At 60.8% G+C, this 18,785-nt stretch overlaps 1 protein-coding gene across 1 annotated transcript in view; it reads left to right on the top strand.

The window, feature by feature from the left end:
- Positions 1–2,080: 2,080 nt before the first annotated feature.
- Thbs2 (thrombospondin 2) overlaps positions 2,081–18,785 on the top strand; it is a 33,488-nt gene continuing 16,783 nt past the window's right edge. Inside the window, exons 1-10 of the mRNA XM_047558278.1 lie at positions 2,081–2,346; positions 4,798–4,869; positions 6,170–6,729; positions 8,281–8,365; positions 11,494–11,690; positions 13,314–13,454; positions 14,118–14,214; positions 16,205–16,375; positions 16,728–16,904; positions 17,594–17,767. Of these exons, the coding sequence (XP_047414234.1) occupies positions 4,818–4,869; positions 6,170–6,729; positions 8,281–8,365; positions 11,494–11,690; positions 13,314–13,454; positions 14,118–14,214; positions 16,205–16,375; positions 16,728–16,904; positions 17,594–17,767 (1,654 nt within the window). The 5' untranslated portion in view covers positions 2,081–2,346; positions 4,798–4,817. The remainder of the gene's footprint in view (positions 2,347–4,797; positions 4,870–6,169; positions 6,730–8,280; positions 8,366–11,493; positions 11,691–13,313; positions 13,455–14,117; positions 14,215–16,204; positions 16,376–16,727; positions 16,905–17,593; positions 17,768–18,785) is intronic.

Here is an 18,785-nt window from a genome sequence, read left to right on the forward strand (position 1 = left end):
ATCTCCCTCAAGTTGGGCTGGCCAGGGTGGCATGGCTCCTTTCAAAGTGCTCACTGCAGCATTGGCTTTCAGGCTGGGAGTCTGTCTCAGGTTCCTGGGGCAGAAGCAGAAAAGAACCACAGGCTGAGGGGCATGAACAGCTCTCACAGGACCTGCAGCTCCTGAGGCCAGAAGCATATGCTTGGCCTGGCCCTGGAAGGCCCGAGTGGGGGCCTTTCCTGTGGTCCAGCCTCTAGCTTTGTTGGAGACCCCGTGATGTTGGGCTTTGAGCCACCACAGGCCCTGCTGTCTCCCACACAGGTCCCCAGCTTCCTCCTGCCACAGGTGGAGGGAGAGGCCCCCTCCAGCGCTGGTCCCCAGGGGCATGCTACTCAATCTGCTCAGGTGTGGAGAGTTCCCGGCCCTTCCACCGGCCTCCACCTGCCCTGTGGTCTTACCTCACTCGGAGGGCACCAAGGGAGTGGCGCCCCACCCCAGCCACCGTGGGCCGTGAGGCCAGTGTCACCAGCCCACAACTTCCTTCCTGGACACCCGGGGTGGTGGCAAGACTCAGCCTGCTCTCAGGGCACCTGCCTGAAGCTGGTGTTCCTCTGGCACATCACAGGGAGGAGTCTGCCTGCACCTGGGAGCTGCAGGGCAGGACAGCCTGCAGCCTCCTCCTTCCATCCCAGGGAGGCTGAGCTGCAGCAGGGGGCGTGAGTGAGCCAGGCAGTGGAGAGCACCATCAGCCCGGGGCAGTGCGCTCCGGAGCCAGGTCCTGCTCCTCTTAGGAACCTGAGGTGGCATCAGCTGATGTATGCGACTTCCGGTTCAGACACTGTAAATCGAAAGTGGGTTTTGCCCTCGCCAGAGACCGAAGCAGAGTGTCCCACCTCAAGAGGTCCCCTGTGCTCACCTCTCCTCACCTCTCCAGCCTCACCTCTCCTCCCTGTGCCAGGAGCTGGGTTGGTTCCTGGGAGAGATGCAGACAGACTGCCAAGGTGCCGCGAAGCAGGAGGACGCACCAGGACGTCCTCCGTGGGGCTGGCTGCCTCCTGCCCCAGTGGTCCTGATCTAACAGGCTCCAGGGTCAGTGGGCGCAGGACGCTCCAGCCACGTCGGGAGCAGGAAGTGGCGGGCGGCTTTCTCCAGGCACTTTCACTTGAATGTGCCTTAAGTACTGCTGGACTTGTCCCCCAACCTGATTCCACAGGGCCCTTGTCCAGGCACCAGGTGCAGACTGCCCAACCCGGAGCCAGGGCTGGGCTCTGGGTGATGCCTCCTCTTCCTCTGTCCACCATCCACCCTGTTGATGCCCACCTCCTGTGTCCTGTCCACACCTGTTGATGTCCCTCCTCCTCCGCCCACTGTCCACCCTGGGCGACGCCCGCCTCTCCCTGTGTTCACAGCCCGTCCACTTGGCCTGGATTTGCGCTGTGGGGCGTGGTGGGAGGCAGGCTGCTGCCTCTGGGCTCACTGCCCGAGTCCCTGTCCAGGGCAGCCCTAGGCGAGCCTCCCTGCCCTTGAGATTCTTGCCTGTTTGTCAGCCACTGGAAAGCCTGTCCCCAGGGCCCAGGAAACATGGGTGCATGAGAGCCCGACCGAGGAGTGAAGTAGGTTTGAATTAAAATCAGTTCTTCTGCAGGGCAGTACTTTTTCTCAGTGTTCCAACTGCTTGAAATAAAATTTGTCGACTCTATTTTAGAGTAAATTTTTTTTGCACATGGCAAAAATAATTATTTCCATATAATAACTTCACCAGCACAGAGGCTGGCTATTTACACCCACCAGTCTCTTTCATGTGTTGCTGACTCTTGCTTACTCGGTTTAGAAAGACTAGTATCACATTGGGTAATTTGAAACATATTTAAAGCATAGAACTTGCATTTTTTTCTCTTAAGCAAAATGGGGAGTTCCAGCCAATCTTGCTAGTTTTATTTATAGCATTTTATTTCCTGAGAGAGGACAGGAAAAGTGAGTCTCTGCCTTCCCCTCTCCGTCTGGCTCCTCCCCGTCCGTCCCCTGTCTGGAGGCCCTGGGTGGACGCGGGAGGAGGGGCAGCAGCCAGCACGAAGGGGCTGGACTTGGACTTGGAAAGCAGGTACTGGGAGCAAATGGTGAGGTCAGAAGGAGGAACCGTGTCGCTCCTTCAAGGAATGAATCGGACGCGCTTCCTCGCGTGTCTGATTGACAGGGCTCCTCGGGAAAAACAGCATATAAAGGAGGCGGCTGCTGCCCGAGCAGTGGGAAGCGTCCACCACGGCGCTCTGCAGCCCGGGTTCTCCTCCACGCTGGGGAAGCCGTGTCCTTCTGGTCCTGCTCAGAAACCCTGAAGTCAGTCAGCTCCCCAGCCTGGTGGCCTGCCAGGTAACCGCCTCGCTTTAACTCGTTAAGTCGTCGCCTCCGACTGACGCTCAGGAGGGCTCTTGCTCCCGAGGGCAGCAGGCGGGCAGCAGAGGCTCCGCGTGGTGCTCCCCACGCACCCCTCTGCGTGGTGCCTCGCGGCCCGCTCCTGCTCCCAGCCCTTCTGTTCGCGTGTGGGTCCTGCCTCAGAAGCTGAGCAAATCTCCTCTTTTCCGCTTCGGAGGTGGCAATTTCCACCCTGAAGTTCGCTGCTGAGGAGGGAGCACGAGAGGAATCCCAAACAGTCCCTGGAGCCCTGGACGGGGTTGGAGGTCCTGGAGACCTGACTCTGCACCCCAGGGGTGCTGCAGGGGATTGGCGGGGTGCTGGAGGGGCTGGGCGGGGAGGCCAGGGCTTGGCGGTGGGGGCGTGGGCTGCTGCTGGGCACCGCTGGTGTGCGGCCACCCCCAGACCCTGGCCGGGCTCGGCCTTTCCTGTGGACCCCTTCCCAGGAGCGACCTGGGCACCTCTCCGCAAAGCTACCTCTCACTTGTTTGCACACGGAGGATGCTCAAAGATCTTAAGTTTTGTCGTATTCTGTAGCGGAAAGAGTTGGAGATCTTTATTCAGAAACCACACAGGCGTGGGCGTGTGGAAGGAATGGGAGGGTCGGCGGTAGGAGGAAGGGCACCCACAGAGCGGCCATGCACCTCCTGCGCCTGCAACATTTCCCCCAGCTTCACACTCACGGCCAGTCTGGCCCCCGGTCCTGCTTTCCTGGGCAGCAAATCCCCGTGATCTGAGGGTCTGTCCTGCCACAATGGCCGGCTGCCGACTCACCATGCCTGCTGGCTTGGGACCGGACCTCATGTTAGAGACTGCCCAGGATCTGATTTTGTCAGGACAAAGTGAGCTCATTCTCTAAGCCCGTGCTTGTGAGGCCGCGCATCCTGAGCTGTGAGATTTGTTCAGGCATCCGGGGCGCAGCGTGGCCCTCTGCAGAGCAGGATTCACAGGGAGGGACAGGTGTCAATGGCTCTTACCTGTGGGGGTGGGCGACAGGGAAGAGCCTTCCCAGGTGGCACCTGGCACTGTGATCCCTTAGCCTCTCTGCAGTGCTTACTGAGCACACGGCAAGGATTTACCCCTGTAACTTAGTCCCATAAGAACTCTGTGGAAACGCCCAGAGAGGGACATCTCGTTACTCCCACCAGTACCTGGGGAGGTGACGGTAGGAAATGGTCCAGGTGCCAGGCCTTCATGGCTTGCTGGCCTCGCTGAGAGGCCCTGGTCGGACGCTCACTGCTCGAGGTGCCTCTCAGAGCAACACAGTCAGGCTGATGCTGTAGGCAGCTCCCTTCTCCTTGGATCTGCCCCTGAAGACCCTGTGGCAGGAGGTCAAGTCATCTCCTTGCTTGGCAGAGCTGGCGCCTGACCGAGCTGAGCTGGGCTTCAGGGCTCTGGCCTGCTGCCCCTGTCGGGAGATGGGTGGAGACAAACAGTAGATGCCAGCGCTGTGGGTAGTGGGTCCCTCCATGCAGCCCCTTCCTCTGGGCACCTCTGTCCACCCCAGGAAGGTGACTGACTGCACTCACCAGATGCTGCTGGAGCAGGAGACTCCCTGCTTTCCTTCACAGTGAGAAGCAAGGGGTTTGGTGTTCCAAACGTGGGAGCCATCAGCTTCCACCTAGAGCAGGCTGGGGACGGTCGGAAGGGCCCTGGGCCCAGCGCCCCTCACATCCCCCACCACCGGGATGGGGAGCCCAGACGGCGGGGCCCACGGAGGCCTGCGAGGAGTTAACTGTGGAGCCGGGCTTCCGTCCAGGTCTCCTGACTTCTGATCCAGCCCTCTGCACCCTGCCAGCTTAGAATCCTCAAGAATGGAAAAACAGGCCTGCAGGAGAGTAGGAAAGTAGGCTGGGAACTGCCGCCGAGTAAGCCTCCCTCTGTCCCTGAGAGCCCCGCACCGAGCCCTTCAGGCTCCCCAAGCCCACAGCGGCCAGCTGGCTGAGGTGGACGGCAGCCTTCGTCAGGGTATCCACACAGAATGCCCACAGACGAAGTTCTCCAGACTGGATGCTTTCCTGACTTCCAGCCTCCAGGCTCTGAGTCCTGGCGCTCCCCTCGCTCAGCGGGAGCAATCACGCGGCTGTCCACTGCTCCTCTGCAGGATGGGCGCAGTCGTGGCCATGTCTGCCCCCGGGGGTTGAACGGTGGGATATTCAGAACATCACCATGGTGCTTGTCCAGGACTGCTGGCCACTGACATGAGCTCCAGGGAGAAGCATCCGACCTCAGAGTGTCCTCTGCCTGGGCTGGCTTCCCAGGACCTGCTGCCTCTGACTGTGTGCAGCCTTCTTAAAGGCCCCTCGCGCACACCTTCCAGAACACTCGGCCTTCTTAAAGGCCCCTCGCGCACACTTCCGGACACACTCGGCCTTGTGCCCTCACTAACCAGGGCTGCTTTTCTCCTAGGAGGTGCGACAGGAGGCAGGATGCTCTGGGGGCTGGCCCTGCTGGCCCTGTGGGCGTGGCCGGGCACAAACGGTGAGTGGACGCAGCTGCTTCTGCTTGTGAGGCGTGACCAGGAAGAGGCTGCGCTTACTGCATCTAACCCGAGCACCCACTGACTCCTTTGCAAATGAGACCTTTACTTGCTTTTGAATTCGTATAACATGGAAGGATTTTTTTTGAAAACTCAGGTATTAGATAAAAATGGCATCTAGCAGGGATGCAGGGTCTGGCCACGCTCAGCTCTGCTCATTTTTGCGACACTGCAAATGATCTTTCCCCCACTTAATTTCTGCTTAAGATATTGTCTTAAATATCTCACCACGCAGTTGTTCTCTCACAACCTGATTGTTTGTGACTTCATAGTATTCCATCACAGAGAAGCTCTAAAGCTTTTAGATGTTCTTTTACTTGTGAATAAATCTTTACTAGCATTTGTGATTATATCCTTTGCACAAGTCACAAAAATAAATTGCTCTTTTAAAAGCAAAAGTCAAAGGTTTTAATCAATTTAATTCCTGCCAAGAGCTGTACTAAAAGTGGCCATATCCACACTTCTACCAGTACCAGTAGCATGTACTAGAATGTTTTAATGTGCCGAGATAAAAAGTTATGCTTTTTAAAGGTTTTAAAACTTTTCATTCAGTGCATCATTCTGAATTATTTTAACTGCTGTACTTTGGGGAGGTGTGCCAAGTCTCCTTTCCAGTTGTTGGATGGTGACTTAAAACCACTCGCCAGTAGCCTCGAGATCTCTCAGTGTCTTGGGTCCTTAGCCGCATTGTTGGGGGATACATTCTTACAACATCGGAAATTGCTAGCATAATCCAAGGCCGAGGATCGGAGGATTGCAACCAGAAAACAACACACGATTGTGTTTCCTTCTGAAACTCCATTCCGGCAAGGCCGGCCTCTTCACTAGTTGTCCCCGACCTGGGCACTGGAGTCCTGGGGAGGCTCCCTTCAGCCTCTGACCCGGGGAGAAGGGACAGGCAGGAGGGCGGCTCCGAGTCCTGTCTGTACAAGGCGGGGGTCTCGTGCCAGTGGATCCGCGCCTCTTGGTTGAGGAAGCCCAGCAGTGGGGTATGCCAGCAGACGGGACAGCCCTCCCCTGGCACCTCGCCTTGCCAGCCAAGGACCAAGCTAGCCCTCAGCTGTCGGGCACCGTGGCCCAGGCTGGGCGCGGAGGCTTTCCTCAGAGGAGCCCCTGCACACTTGTGCAAAGGGAAGGACCTTGTGAGTGGGCGGGGGAGCTTGCTGGTGCGGCCTGCTCTGCTGCCTGCTTTGGGGCGCTCGCCTGGGCCACAGTAACCCCTGCCGCACTTCCCTTTGGCAGCTGTCGACCAAGATGAGGAGGACTCTTCCTTCGACCTCTTCAGCGTCAGCAACATAAACCGGAAGACCATCGGTGCCAAGCAGTTCCGCGGGCCTGACCCTGGGGTGCCCGCCTACCGCTTTGTCCGCTTTGACTATATCCCCCCGGTGAACAGCGAGGACCTGGGCAGGATCCTCAGGGCCATGCGGCAGAAGGAGGGCTTCTTCCTCACCGCCCAGTTGAAGCAGGACCGCAAGTCCCGCGGCACGCTGCTGGCCCTGGAGGGCCCCGGCGCCTCCCAGAGGCAATTCGAGATCGTCTCCAACGGCCCAGCGGACACCCTGGACCTCACCTACTGGGCCGAGGGCACCCCGCACCCGGTCTCCCTGGAGGACGTGGGCCTGGCCGACTCGCAGTGGAAGAACGTCACTGTGCAGGTGGCCGGCGAGACCTACAGCCTGTACGTGGGCTGCGACCTCATCGACAGCTTCACCCTGGACGAGCCCTTCTACGAGCAGCTGACGGCAGAGAGGAGCCGGATGTATGTGGCCAAAGGCGCTGCCCGGGAGAGTCACTTCAGGGTGCGTGCCCAGGGTGTGGCCTGCGCCGCGGGGCTCTGCTGGGACCCGCGGGAAGGGCCACTCCCAGCCACCTGACGTGGAACGCAGGGCAGTCCTACCAGGGAGAAGCACATGGCACACACTGGCTCCCGAACATGTGTGTGCACACACGTGTACACACACAGAAGCATGTGCCTATGCATGCACTGAGCACACGTGCAGCACCCTCCGCTCGCACACACAGACACCGTGTAGACACATTGAACCACACATGCACGCGCACACACAAGGCCAAACACGTGTGTTCCACACGCATACACACCCACCCTGTGTGCACGTGGGTACCTGTGAACAAACGTAATGCACCAGAGGCATGCATAGCACACACCTTCCAGCCACACAGAGCCTAGCCTGCGGCCCCAGGGTCTTCTCGCCAGTGGTCAGCGGGGAGCCAGGGCTGGTCCCAGAGCTGGGAACCAGCCCCACCTTGTTTCTGGAAGCCCCACCTTGATGTCGGTAGGCTGCAGTTGATGTCAGTGTGTGCTTTGGCAGCGGAAGAATGTGCGCTTGCCACCAGCTGTCCTTCCCAGGAGGGCTGCGGACTGGGGAGGGAATAGGCCCTGTCCTCCTCAGTTCAGGAGCTCAGGCACGACTTGGGCAATCATGAGACTCAGAACCTGCAGCGGGGTGTCCACACAGACATCCCACCCAGGAGCCCCCTTACAGGGTGATCATGGTGCCCATGCAGTGCTCGGGGCCTCAGACCTGGAGGTCTGGCCTCCTCCAGCAGCCTAGGGGCGGAGCCTCTCTCAAAAGGCTGTGCAGAAGGGAGCTGCAGCTCCCAGTGGGCCCCTGACCACACAGGAACACAGGGCACACTGTGCCGTGTGCAGCGCTAGGCTGTGGGTGCCTATGTCCAGTGGTTTCCACTGTGGCATTTAGAACCTAGCTGGGTTTATCTGATCCTGACTCTGTTGCGAGTTAAGGAACATCTGCACGTTACTCTGACAGACAAGCATGCGTCCTTGGACGTGCAGGCCCTGCGCAGATGTTGAAGCTTGGCCACTGGAACAGCAGATGTATGGCTTGCTAGGGAGTGAGTCTCTCCTGGCTGCAGGGCACCCTGGCGGCCATTGGTCGCGCACCAGGCGCACTGCCAGAGTGGCTTCCCATCATGGCGCAGAGGGCCTCACAGGCCAGGAGCCTGTATCTCTGACTGGGCAGTGGACACTTCCCAGCCCTCAGGCTCCCTTGAGGGCTCTGCCAGGAGAGGCCTGGAGTCCACCAGAGCATGCTCCGGAGACTCGCACCCCAGATTCCTCACTGTTCCCTGCAGAGCACTTTCTTTCCTAGTTAGGTTTTTCATGTTCTACTTCTAAAGCCCAAGTTCTAAAGCCCAAGTTTCCAAACAGCAGGTGCAGGACGTACCCTCACACGAAGATTCCACAGCTGCTCATGTGAAGCAGGCCAGCAGAGGCCCTGCTGGGAGGCCCTCGCTGCCCTGCTGAAGTCTGCTGCGGCCTGGGTCTCAGCTTGGCTCACCTGCTGCTCCTTCCTGGGCTGCTTCCACAGGGTCTGCTGCAGAATGTGCACCTGGTGTTTGAGAACTCTGTGGAGGACCTTCTAAGCAAGAAAGGCTGCCAGCAAGGACCGGGAGGTAGGTGCACGCGAGCAATGCCCGGCGCTTCCTCTGGGGTGGCTGCCGCTGGGTCAGGCACTGAGGGGACTTCAGTAACGGTGTGTGGGTAGGGTTTGCCACTGAGACCTGCAGACCTCTGAACATGATCAGTTATCAAAGGATTGATTCTGAATAGTTTTGAGTAACAGCAAATCCCCTTTACAAGCTCAAAGTTAGATGGTTTGACACCGTGTTGAAGGGAGGCAGGTTTTCAGACCTAGCAGCGACGATCGCTGCCAGGTCCTTCGCAGAGGCTGTGGAGCTGGATCAGTTTTCCTGTGCAGTCCCAGCGGCTGGGACCTTCACTCAGGCGGGGAGGATGGGGCACACTGCTGCCGACTGACGTCCTCATCTGCCAACTTGCACCTTCAGCTGCAGCTCCCCATGCTCGGCCAACACCCTCGTCAGCATTTTGTTGGTGGAGGTCACTGGTCTTCAGTCCAGTATCTCAGGATCCTCAGAATGACTTTGTGACATGGGCACTTATTTTTCCTGGTGCTGGGGACAGAACCCAGGGCCTCCCTCACACCAGGAAGGCCTCTTCCGCAGAGCCACGGCCCCGTCTGCGACAGGTGGCGCTTTTTACCTTGTTTCACAAGGAAGAGGAGGCCTGAGGCGGGCCTCGGTTTCCAGCAGCGAGTTGCACGAATGTGCATGGCCTTGGTCCAGACCTCTTCTTCACTTCGGTTCTGAACCATGAGGCACAACTGCTCTGTACGCGCCGACACGCCAGGGACGAGAGGAGTCGATGTATGGGTGGAAAACGGGCTGCGACCCAGCACTGGGTGTTGGAGCGGGCGCTGTGGCCTGGGCCTGGGTCTGTGGCTGCGGGCCACCTCAGCCCCTGGCAGTTCCCGCTGAGCGCAGCTCTCGCTGCCCGAAACCTCCTGCAGGTTCAGGGTGCTGGCGGGGGCAAGCTTCTCCCAGGCCGAGGCCACAGGGGGTTGCTCTGCTGGCCACTCGGCGGCCGGGCAGGGAGAGGTTGTCTGGAGACTAATGCACACAGCATTGTCCTCATAAGGACCAAGTGCGCTCTTTGTGCTCTGGGTCACAGCCTCCCGTTCAGTGTGGCAGAGCTAGAGCTGATCCCGACAGGCAGCCTGCAGCCTTGTGCGAGTCCAGAGAGGGCACGACCCCAGCCCGAGCGGGGTGGCTCACAGGCAGTCTGCCCCCTGGCACTACTGAAGTCACACACTTCCAGCCCCTGGGCGTTCTCAGCCCTTCCTGAAAGATGGCTTTGACACAGAGCGCTAGGTCCGTCACGAGCTGTGGTGGACTGTGGGTCCTCGCCCTTGCTTCCCTAAGCACGCCCTGCAGTCCCTGCACTCAGGGCCTGGCCACGGTGGGCTCTTCCCGCTCCTGTTAGATGGAGGAAGCCAGCCCCACAGCACAGGCTCCTGGGTGGTGCTGGTGACCACAGGACCCTCTGCTACTCGGTGGGAGGAGGGCCTCCGTGAAGGGGTCTGACGTGCAGGTCCCACAGCTGGCCATCAGGTCCACCCAGTCATGACAGACGAGCAGCAGATAGAGACACGGATGGCCTTGGCTCAGCTGTTAAGGAGGAAAAGAGACATCCTGGAAAGGCTGAGGCATTTTAGAAAGCCAAAGTGAATGTGCCACGTAAGATCCACGAAAGAGAGTGCTGCCACTAATCTACATGTCTGTGTGTCATCTGTCACCTGTCACCTCTGGATCACCTGTCACCTGTCATCTGTCAATCATCTTATCATCTTATTCATCTATGTCACCTGTCATTGGTCATCTATTCCTATCATCTATGCATCATGCATCGCCCATCACCTATCCACCTGACAGTCTACCATCTGTCTCCCTGGTTCGTTGGTTAGTTGTGCACACACTTGCATTTGCATGGTTAGATGTAGCTGTGGGCATAATGCACCCGAGGGGAGCTTACGTGAGCTGCAACAGTGACTTATAACTAAGTAACAACACTCAGCAATGGGTGTGGACAGAATCATAACGCGAACACAGAGTAACTCAGAAATGGAATGCCTAAAAGGAAAAAGGCATTTAAATGCCTGACGATGATCACCCCTGAGAGGGAGCTGGAGCCCATGTTGAACAGAGGAGAGGAGCTGGGACAGGGGACTCTGGATAGGCCCCACCTGGGGACAACTCTGATTCTGGACTTGCCCCAGATCAATTTAAACTAAGGATCCTGCCCACCTGTGCCCATGAGCCAGGGCTTCGCATGGCTTGATGATTTCCCAGGCAGTGGGAGGCAGAGTCCGCTGAGGCTCCTGCCTCCCTTTTGGAGGGCAGCAGTGGCACAGCAGAGACCCGAGGGCAGGAAGAGGCTGAGGAGCCCAGGGTGCTGCAGGGTCTTCAGTGCCCAGCACAGAGCCTGGGATGGGTGGGAAATGGAGAAGGGCCCCAGGAAGGTGGAGAGGACCCATCAGCGTGCATGGGTCTGTGGCTGGGGGGGGGGACGGAGAAGGGGTGGTCAGCCTGGTGGAGGCCCGGGGCTCCAGGGTGCCTACTCACATACCTCTGTCTCTGGCCGGGTCTGCACTTTCTGCATCTTTCTGCTTCTAAACTGAACTGCTCTGAGACAGGAGGATCTCGAGTTGAAATCCAACCTCACCTGTGGCGAGGTGCTAAGCAACTCAGTGAGACCCTATGGTTAAATAAAATGCAAAAGGTGCTGGGGATGTGGCTCAGTGGCCAAATGCCCCTGAGTTCAGTCCTTGGTCTCAAAAACAGAAAGCAAAATGTAACTGGACTTCTGCCGCGGTTTTCCTTTTTTTGGTGGTGGTACTGGGATTGCTTGAGCCCAGGAGCACTTAATCACTGAACCATATCCCCAGCCCTATTTATTTTTCATTTTGAGACAGGGTCTTACTCAGTTGCTGAGGCTGGCCTGGAACTGGGACCCTCCTGCGGCAACCTCCCTAGTGTGGCCCTGCGCCCTTCTGTTGGGCCCACGGCTGGGAGGGGCGGCACCCTTTCTTAGGCCCAGGTCCCAGCTGGAGACAGCTGCTGCCAACTCTCCCTGTGCCCTGGGTACAGTTCAGCACAGGGCCACTGAGCCAGGTGGGAGGCCACAGTGGCCAGGCTCTCACTGGCCCTGCCTCTGTGCTCCCCAGTCGAGATCAACGCCATCAGCGAGCACACGGAGACACTGCACCTGAGCCCTCACGTCACCACGGAGCTGGTGGGCCAGGGTGTGGAGAAGAGGCCGGAGGTGTGTCATCACTCCTGCGAGGAGCTGGGCAGCATGATCAGCGAGCTCTCGGGGCTGCACGTCATGGTCAACCAGCTCAGCGAGAACCTGAGGAAAGTGGTGGGTGCCCAGGCAGGGGTGGGCCGGGCCCTCTGAGAGGCTGCGCTGCTCCCTGCGGCCAGCCCACGCCTCTGGGGGCAATCGGGTCCTGACCTGGAGAGACTCTGACTCCCTTAAAAGCCTGCTGCTGACTGGACACAGGGCTCCACACACAGCTGGGGGAGGGAGACTGCAGGGGTGTCAGGGCGGCCCGACAGAGACGCAGGCGCGGGATGCCCGTTCTCCAAACACACCCTCCATTTTGGGAAGTTCTTCTCCCCAGCAAACAAAAGCAGACGGTGAAGAGGGAGGTCCTTATTCGTGGGTGGAACTCAGACGGTGCAAGGTGGACAGCTGTACAGACAGACAAGAAGGGCCGTGGGCCACAGGCCCCTTTGTGGGCCTCTTTGGCTACAAGGAGAAGGGCCATGGGTGCCTTACAGCTCAGGGGGCTGACAGTGGCAAGGCCCGGCTACCATGCTCCCTGCAATGTCCACATGGCTGAGCTGGTGTCCACTGGAGGAATGGCCACTGCTCCCTAGGGGATGGCGCCCACCCTGGGGTCCCGCCTTGAAGCACTCCCTGGCCCCTTTGGCCCCACGTGGAAGGAGCCCCTAGGTGTGGGTGTCTGACCCTGTCCAGATGAGGGGCCCCCTGGGCTCCTGTCCTTAGTAGTGGATGGAAGGGCCCCAGAAGGCCATGCACTGGCTTGGGCATGTGAGGTGGAGCAGCGTCCGGGCGCCCTCCACGGGGCATGTGACCTGGGCAGCCGTGGGAGTGCAGGTGGGAGCCAGCCTTGCAGCCCTGTCCACACAGCCTCCCTGCAGATGCCCGCCCTGTGCCGGGGCTGCGCACCCAGGTTCCTTCTGCTCGCTCTCCTGGTGGCCCATGACAGGCGGCTCCCACTGCCCGAGGCTGCTCTGACGGCCCATGACAGGCGGCTCCCACTGCCCGAGGCTGCTCTGACGGCCCATGACAGGCGGCTCCCACTGCCCGAGGCTGCTCTGACGGCCCATGACAGGCGGCTCCCGCTACCCGAGGCTCTCCTGGTGGCCCATGACGGCTCCTGCTGCCCTTGTGAATGTGCGGTCTGCTTGGGCAGCGCCCCTCAGTTCCTGGCAGCCTCAGGAAACGTGGCGAAGGCTGTGACTCCATGGGAGGGCCTGCTCCACAGGGGCTGCCGGTGGGGAGGGGTGGAGCGGCTCGGGGCCTTGGCGCAGCCTCCGCGACCGGGCTCCGCCCTCGCCACTCCTCTCTCCTGGCCTGTGCTGGGAGCAGGGCCGTCCTGCCTTGGACAGGACAGCAGGAGTGAGTGGTTCACCAATGGCCCCCCTTGGCTGCAGGGGCTGTGCCCGACTTCTGCCTGCTGGCCAGCACCCGCAGCGGGCCCACCCCAGGTGGCAAAGCCGGGATTGAGGTTGTGGTATTTGGGTCTCGTAGTGAGTGGAGAAGTGGGGAGCCCAGGGGTGGCGGAGCCCATCTGCGCCTGTGTGGTCAGGGCTCCAGGGCCTGAGTCCCTCCGGCCCCACCGCACTGGTCCCTGCGTCCCCACCTGGAGCTGCTCAGTGAGGGAGGAGCCTCCTCATCAGGACAGGACGGGACTGTGTTGGGTTCTTGGCCACTCCTAATGCTGACTCCTTGCAGTCCAGTGACAACCAGTTCCTGCTAGAACTCCTTGGCGGCCCTCCTAAGACGCGGAATGTGACGGCCTGCTGGCAGGATGGCCGGTTCTTTGCTGAAAATGAAACCTGGGTGGTGGACAGCTGTACATCCTGCACCTGCAAGGTGAGTTCCTGGGCCGGAACCCACACAGGGCCTCTGGCCAGCTTGGTACCATGAGGCCCAGCTGCCTGCAGGCCACAGGGTGCAGGGCTGCCCCAGAATGTGGTAGGACACAGGGAGCTGGCAGGACACTGGCAGGAGCCTGCAGGGCCACCGCAGGGTGACTCTGATGACCTCCAGGCTTTGCACATAAAGAAACCCATGCCCAGAGGGGTGGGTGACCTGGCCAGTGTCACCAGGGGTCAGAAACATCTGGAAGGGAGCTACCCAGAGGCCCCTCCTGTCCGTATCTGATGCCATGAGGTTCTGATAGGGCCCTGGTGCTTTGCAGGAGCCTCTGGGAAAGCAAGTCATTGTCAAGAACATTCTGGATGACCTGGTTCTTCTCACTAATGACCAGGTCTATGCACCAGGACTCAGATATTGCATGACACAAGGCCACCCTGCTTGCCCTTCCTCCCCCTGCTGCAGGATGAGGCTGCAGGTTCCTTCTCAGTAGCAGGAGAGGGGACGCTGGGCCCACAGAGCCGCCTCAGACTGGTCCACATCTCCCGCTATCATGGAGGACCTTGGAAGACATACAGCTGCCCTACTGACCCTTGGTACTCAGCCCTGGACCAAGGCTGCTGCTTTAAATGAGTGACCCGAGTCGCCTCTTTCTTACAGAAGTTCAAAGTCGTCTGCCACCAGATCTCCTGCCCGCCAGCCACCTGCGCCAGCCCAGCCTTTGTGGAGGGCGAGTGCTGTCCCTCCTGCTCCCTCTGTGAGTACTGCCCGTGAGCCTCCCCCTGTGAGTACTGCCCATGAGCACCCTGCAGGCAGAGTCATGCTGGTGCACTTGTTCTTGGGTTGGTCGGGGCAGAGGTGAGGCTCAGCCTGGTGAGGACAGGGAGACGGGGAAGCTGAGGGACATCTGGGCCCTGGTAGTCCACTAGCCAGTGGCCAGGAAGCAGCTCCGGGCCTAGGATTCCAGGCACCAGACATCTGTCCTTCCCTGTCAATTCTCAGAGCAGCAGGCAGAGCCCCAGGGACCCTGCAGGGTCCACAAACCCAGCTCTCTGGGCCAGTGAGAGGCCCTGTGTAAACACCAGGTGCCAGCCAGCCACGCGAGGTGGAGACCACATGGGACAGTGGTCACTGCCACGCACTCTGGAACAGCGGGGGAAGGCACGACACAAACCCGCAGTCCGTTGCCAGCGACACGCTCTGAGCCACAGAAACACTCCCAGGCCTGACCTCCCTGGGTCCTGCACCCCGGGCGAGGTCAGAGCTGGCACAGAGTCCCCGTGTCTGCCTCCTTCCACACTTGCCTGACCCCAGAGCTCGCCGGCAGGGCTTCCCCAGCCGCGGCTGCCTGGGCGCCGGGAGGCTCCTGCGACTGGCCCAGGCCTCCAGAGCTCTGCCCAGGCGCTGGCTCTCCTCCCGCCCGCACGCAGACTGCGGCTCCCGCCCGCCACAGCCCAGTCCCCGCCCCGGGCTCGGGTCCTGCTGTCCCCCCAACCAGGACACTGTGCTCTGTTGCTGGGAGGGTCTTGCCTCTGGGTATGCTGCTCCGCCACTCAGGTGCCAGGTCTCGCCCTCCTTCCTGGCCCTCGGATGGACGGCTGCTCCCAGCACTCCTGCTCCCAGGCGCCTCCATCACCTGGCACTGAGTCTGCTCCTCAGTCAGGCCCTGAGGCTGAGGCTGGGGCTGAGGCTGAGGCTGGGGCTGAGGTGGGGCGGGCCGCCCCGTGACCTCTGGGAGCTGCGTCCAGTGCCTCCTCCCTGCAGGCTGCTCTTCTCTGCCTCTTGTGCTGCTTCCAGAGACACCCAGACTGAGGAAGGGCTCTGTGCTGGGCCTGGCCAGCAGAGGCGGGGAGGACCGGGGCTCCCCTGCTGTGGTCTCGGGCCGTCCTCGGTACCCCAGACCTCTGGTTCTGTGCTGAGAACAGGTTTGGGAAGAGCCAGACTCTGCTGCTCGGATTTCCAGCAAAATGTGATTTTCAGTCTCAGATTCATTATCTGTGAAACACAGAAACTGTCCTGGACACCAGGTTAGCCGTACACCTGAGGTAAACGGTGGCCAGGAGGTGGCTGCCGGAGGGTGGCGGAGCTGGATTGCTGTGCCCGGAGCAGACCCCACTGGAAGGAGGTCTTCAGGGCACAGGAGCCACTGGGCAGAAGGAGGCTGGCTTCCACGCTGCTCTGCCTGCTGCTTCCGGGACCTGCCGCCACAGCACTACCAGGAGAGCTCCGGTCACGGCACCTCTTCCCTCTGGTTTCCTTTGTGGGAAGTTGTCTTTATATAATTTCTCTCAATTTAGTTGGAAATGAGCTCTAGGGGCTGTAATTTCAGCCAATGATCCAAACATGTCATCAACGTAGGTACATCGCAAATGGGGTGGAAGGAGGGAAGCCTGGTCTTCAGGACCCACGCGAGACCTCACGCGGCCACGGCTCAGGGCTCAGTGCTCCCGCCAGTGGTCTTGCCTGAGTCGCTCCCTGTGCTCGCAGCTGGCACTGCCCTCCCGCAGGTGGTAGACCCACGGTCCACTTCGTTTTGCCCTTGGAAGGGCGCCAGGATCTCACCAGGTGATGGCTGCTCTGTCCGCTCTGGGATCCTGCCACCACCATGTGGCCTCCCCTCAGGAAGCCCAGTGCCCAGGTGTCTGTGTCACCAGAGCAGGACCCAGGCAGCCCTGAGGTGCCAGCTCTGACCCGGGGCCTGTCCTGGAGGCTGGGCCTGACCTCCTGTGTTTTGTTCTCTTGGCCAGCGATGGACGGTGCGGAGGGCTGGTCTCCGTGGGCGGAGTGGACTGAGTGTTCCGTCACGTGTGGCTCTGGAACCCAGCAGAGAGGCCGGTCGTGCGATGTCACCAGCAACAGCTGCCTGGGCCCCTCCATCCAGACGCGGGCCTGCAGCCTGGGCAAGTGCGACACCCGCAGTGAGTACCAGTACCGCACCCTGCCCGCACCCAGGGCAGCTGGGGCTGGACGGAATGGGGCTCGCCCTGCCCGCACCCGGGGCGGCAGGGGCTGGACGGAATGGGGCTCGCCCTGCCCGCACCCGGGGCGGCTGGGGCTGGACGGGACGGGGCTCGCCCTGCCCGCACCCGGGGCCGGCCTGGGCTGCCTCCTGGTGCTGGAGGCATCGGCCTCCTGTGAGGACTCCCGGGCGAAGGCGAAGATCTTGCCCACTCCTCCCTGGCGTGGGGCGTGCGTGGCAGGAGGCATCCTGGGGTCCGGCCCAGCCCCGGTGCATAGCCAGACCTGAGCTCTTTGTGCTCCCCATGCTAGTCCGGCAGAATGGCGGCTGGAGCCACTGGTCACCCTGGTCCTCCTGCTCTGTCACCTGTGGGGTTGGCAACATCACACGCATCCGTCTGTGCAACTCCCCAGTCCCCCAGATGGGTGGCAAGAACTGCAAAGGCAGCGGGCGGGAGACCAAAGCCTGCCAGCGCGACCCGTGCCCAGGTAGGTGGTGACACAGGCTGGGCTCGGCAGGGAAGCTGGGAGTGAGGACTGAGCTGCAGCAGGCTCCTGCCTGCCGGGCCGTCCCACCCCGGCTGGTCACGGAGGCCGCAGACAGCCAGCTCCGTGCGGAGGCTGAGCACCCTCATCCCGTGGGTGGAGCCTGGTCACCTGTGCTCAGCCCCGTCCAACTCGGGCTTAGCCGGGTTGCGTCGGCTGCTAGAGACAGTCGAGTCACGCAGAATCTGCACTTAGAGGAAAGTGGGCCAAGCTGTGAGCCAGCCTGGGGGTCCATGTGCAGACGAGCCCAGGACAGGACCCTGCCTAGGGCTGGGCCAGACGCAGGCCCAGGGAGCCTGCCACGCACAGGGTCCCTCTCTCCACCCCTCAAATGCGGGCAGGTCTCTTCTCCAGAGGCCCCCGGTAGACGGCCCAGGCTTCTGACAGTCCACGGTCGGGAGAGTTTCTTCCAGGGTGAAGACACAGCCTTCGGTCACTCTGTCATCTACTTCCTGAATCTGGCCATGAGGGCCGAGCAGCCTACTGTCCCCTCACCTCCTGTGCAACCAGGAGTCCAGGCCAGTCCCTGGCCCTGAGGCTCACTGCTGCATCTCTGCTCCTAGGGCATGCCCTTCAGGGCACCGCAATGTCTGACCCCTGCCCCTCTAAGCCCCTCTCCTGGCTCTCTGCAGTCGATGGCCGCTGGAGCCCCTGGTCCCCCTGGTCAACATGCACGGTCAGCTGTGCAGGAGGGATCCGCGAGCGCTCGCGAGTCTGCAACAGCCCCGAGCCCCAGTATGGAGGGAAGGACTGTGTCGGGGACGTGAAGGAGCACCAGATGTGCAACAAGAGGAGCTGCCCCATAGGTGGGTGTGGGTGACGGTGACAGAGAGCTGTCCCAGGTGGGTGTGGGTGACAGTGACAGAAAGCTGTCCCAGGTGGGTGTGGGTGACGGTGACAGAGAGCTGTCCCAGGTGGGTGTGGGTGACAGTGACAGAGAGCTGTCCCAGGTGGGTGTGGGTGACAGTGACAGAGAGCTGTCCCAGGTGGGTGTGGGTGACGGTGACAGAGAGCTGTCCCAGGTGGGTGTGGGTGACGGTGACAGAGAGCTGTCCCAGGTGGGTGTGGGTGACGGTGACAGAGAGCTGTCCCAGGTGGGCGTGGGTGACGGTGACAGAGAGCTGTCCCCAGGTGGGTGTGGGTGACAGTGACAGAGAGCTGTCCCCAGGTGGGTGTGGGTGACGGTGACAGAAAGCTGTCCCCAGGTGGGTGTGGGTGACGGTGACAGAGAGCTGTCCCAGGTGGGTGTGGGTGACGGTGACAGAGAGCTGTCCCAGGTGGGTGTGGGTGACAGTGACAGAGAGCTGTCCCAGGTGGGCGTGGGTGATGGTGACAGAGAGCTGTCCCCAGGTGGGTGTGGGTGACAGTGACAGAGAGCTGTCCCCAGGTGGGTGTGGGTGACAGTGACAGAGAGCTGTCCCCAGGTGGGTGTGGGTGACGGTGACAGAGAGCTGTCCCAGGTGGGTGTGGGTGACGGTGACAGAGAGCTGTCCCAGGTGGGTGTGGGTGACAGTGACAGAGAGCTGTCCCAGGTGGGCGTGGGTGATGGTGACAGAGAGCTGTCCCCAGGTGGGTGTGGGTGACAGTGACAGAGAGCTGTCCCCAGGTGGGTGTGGGTGACGGTGAGAGAAAGCTGTCCCCAGGTGGGTGTGGGTGACGGTGACAGAGAGCTGTCCCAGGTGGGTGTGGGTGACGGTGACAGAGAGCTGTCCCCAGGTGGGTGTGGGTGACGGTGACAGAGAGCTGTCCCCAGGTGGGTGTGGGTGACGGTGACAGAAAGCTGTCCCCAGGTGGGTGTGGGTGACGGTGACAGAGAGCTGTCCC

The sequence above is a fragment of the Sciurus carolinensis genome, chromosome 7, assembly GCF_902686445.1.
Source record: "Sciurus carolinensis chromosome 7, mSciCar1.2, whole genome shotgun sequence".
NCBI classification, from domain to species: Eukaryota; Metazoa; Chordata; class Mammalia; order Rodentia; family Sciuridae; genus Sciurus; species Sciurus carolinensis.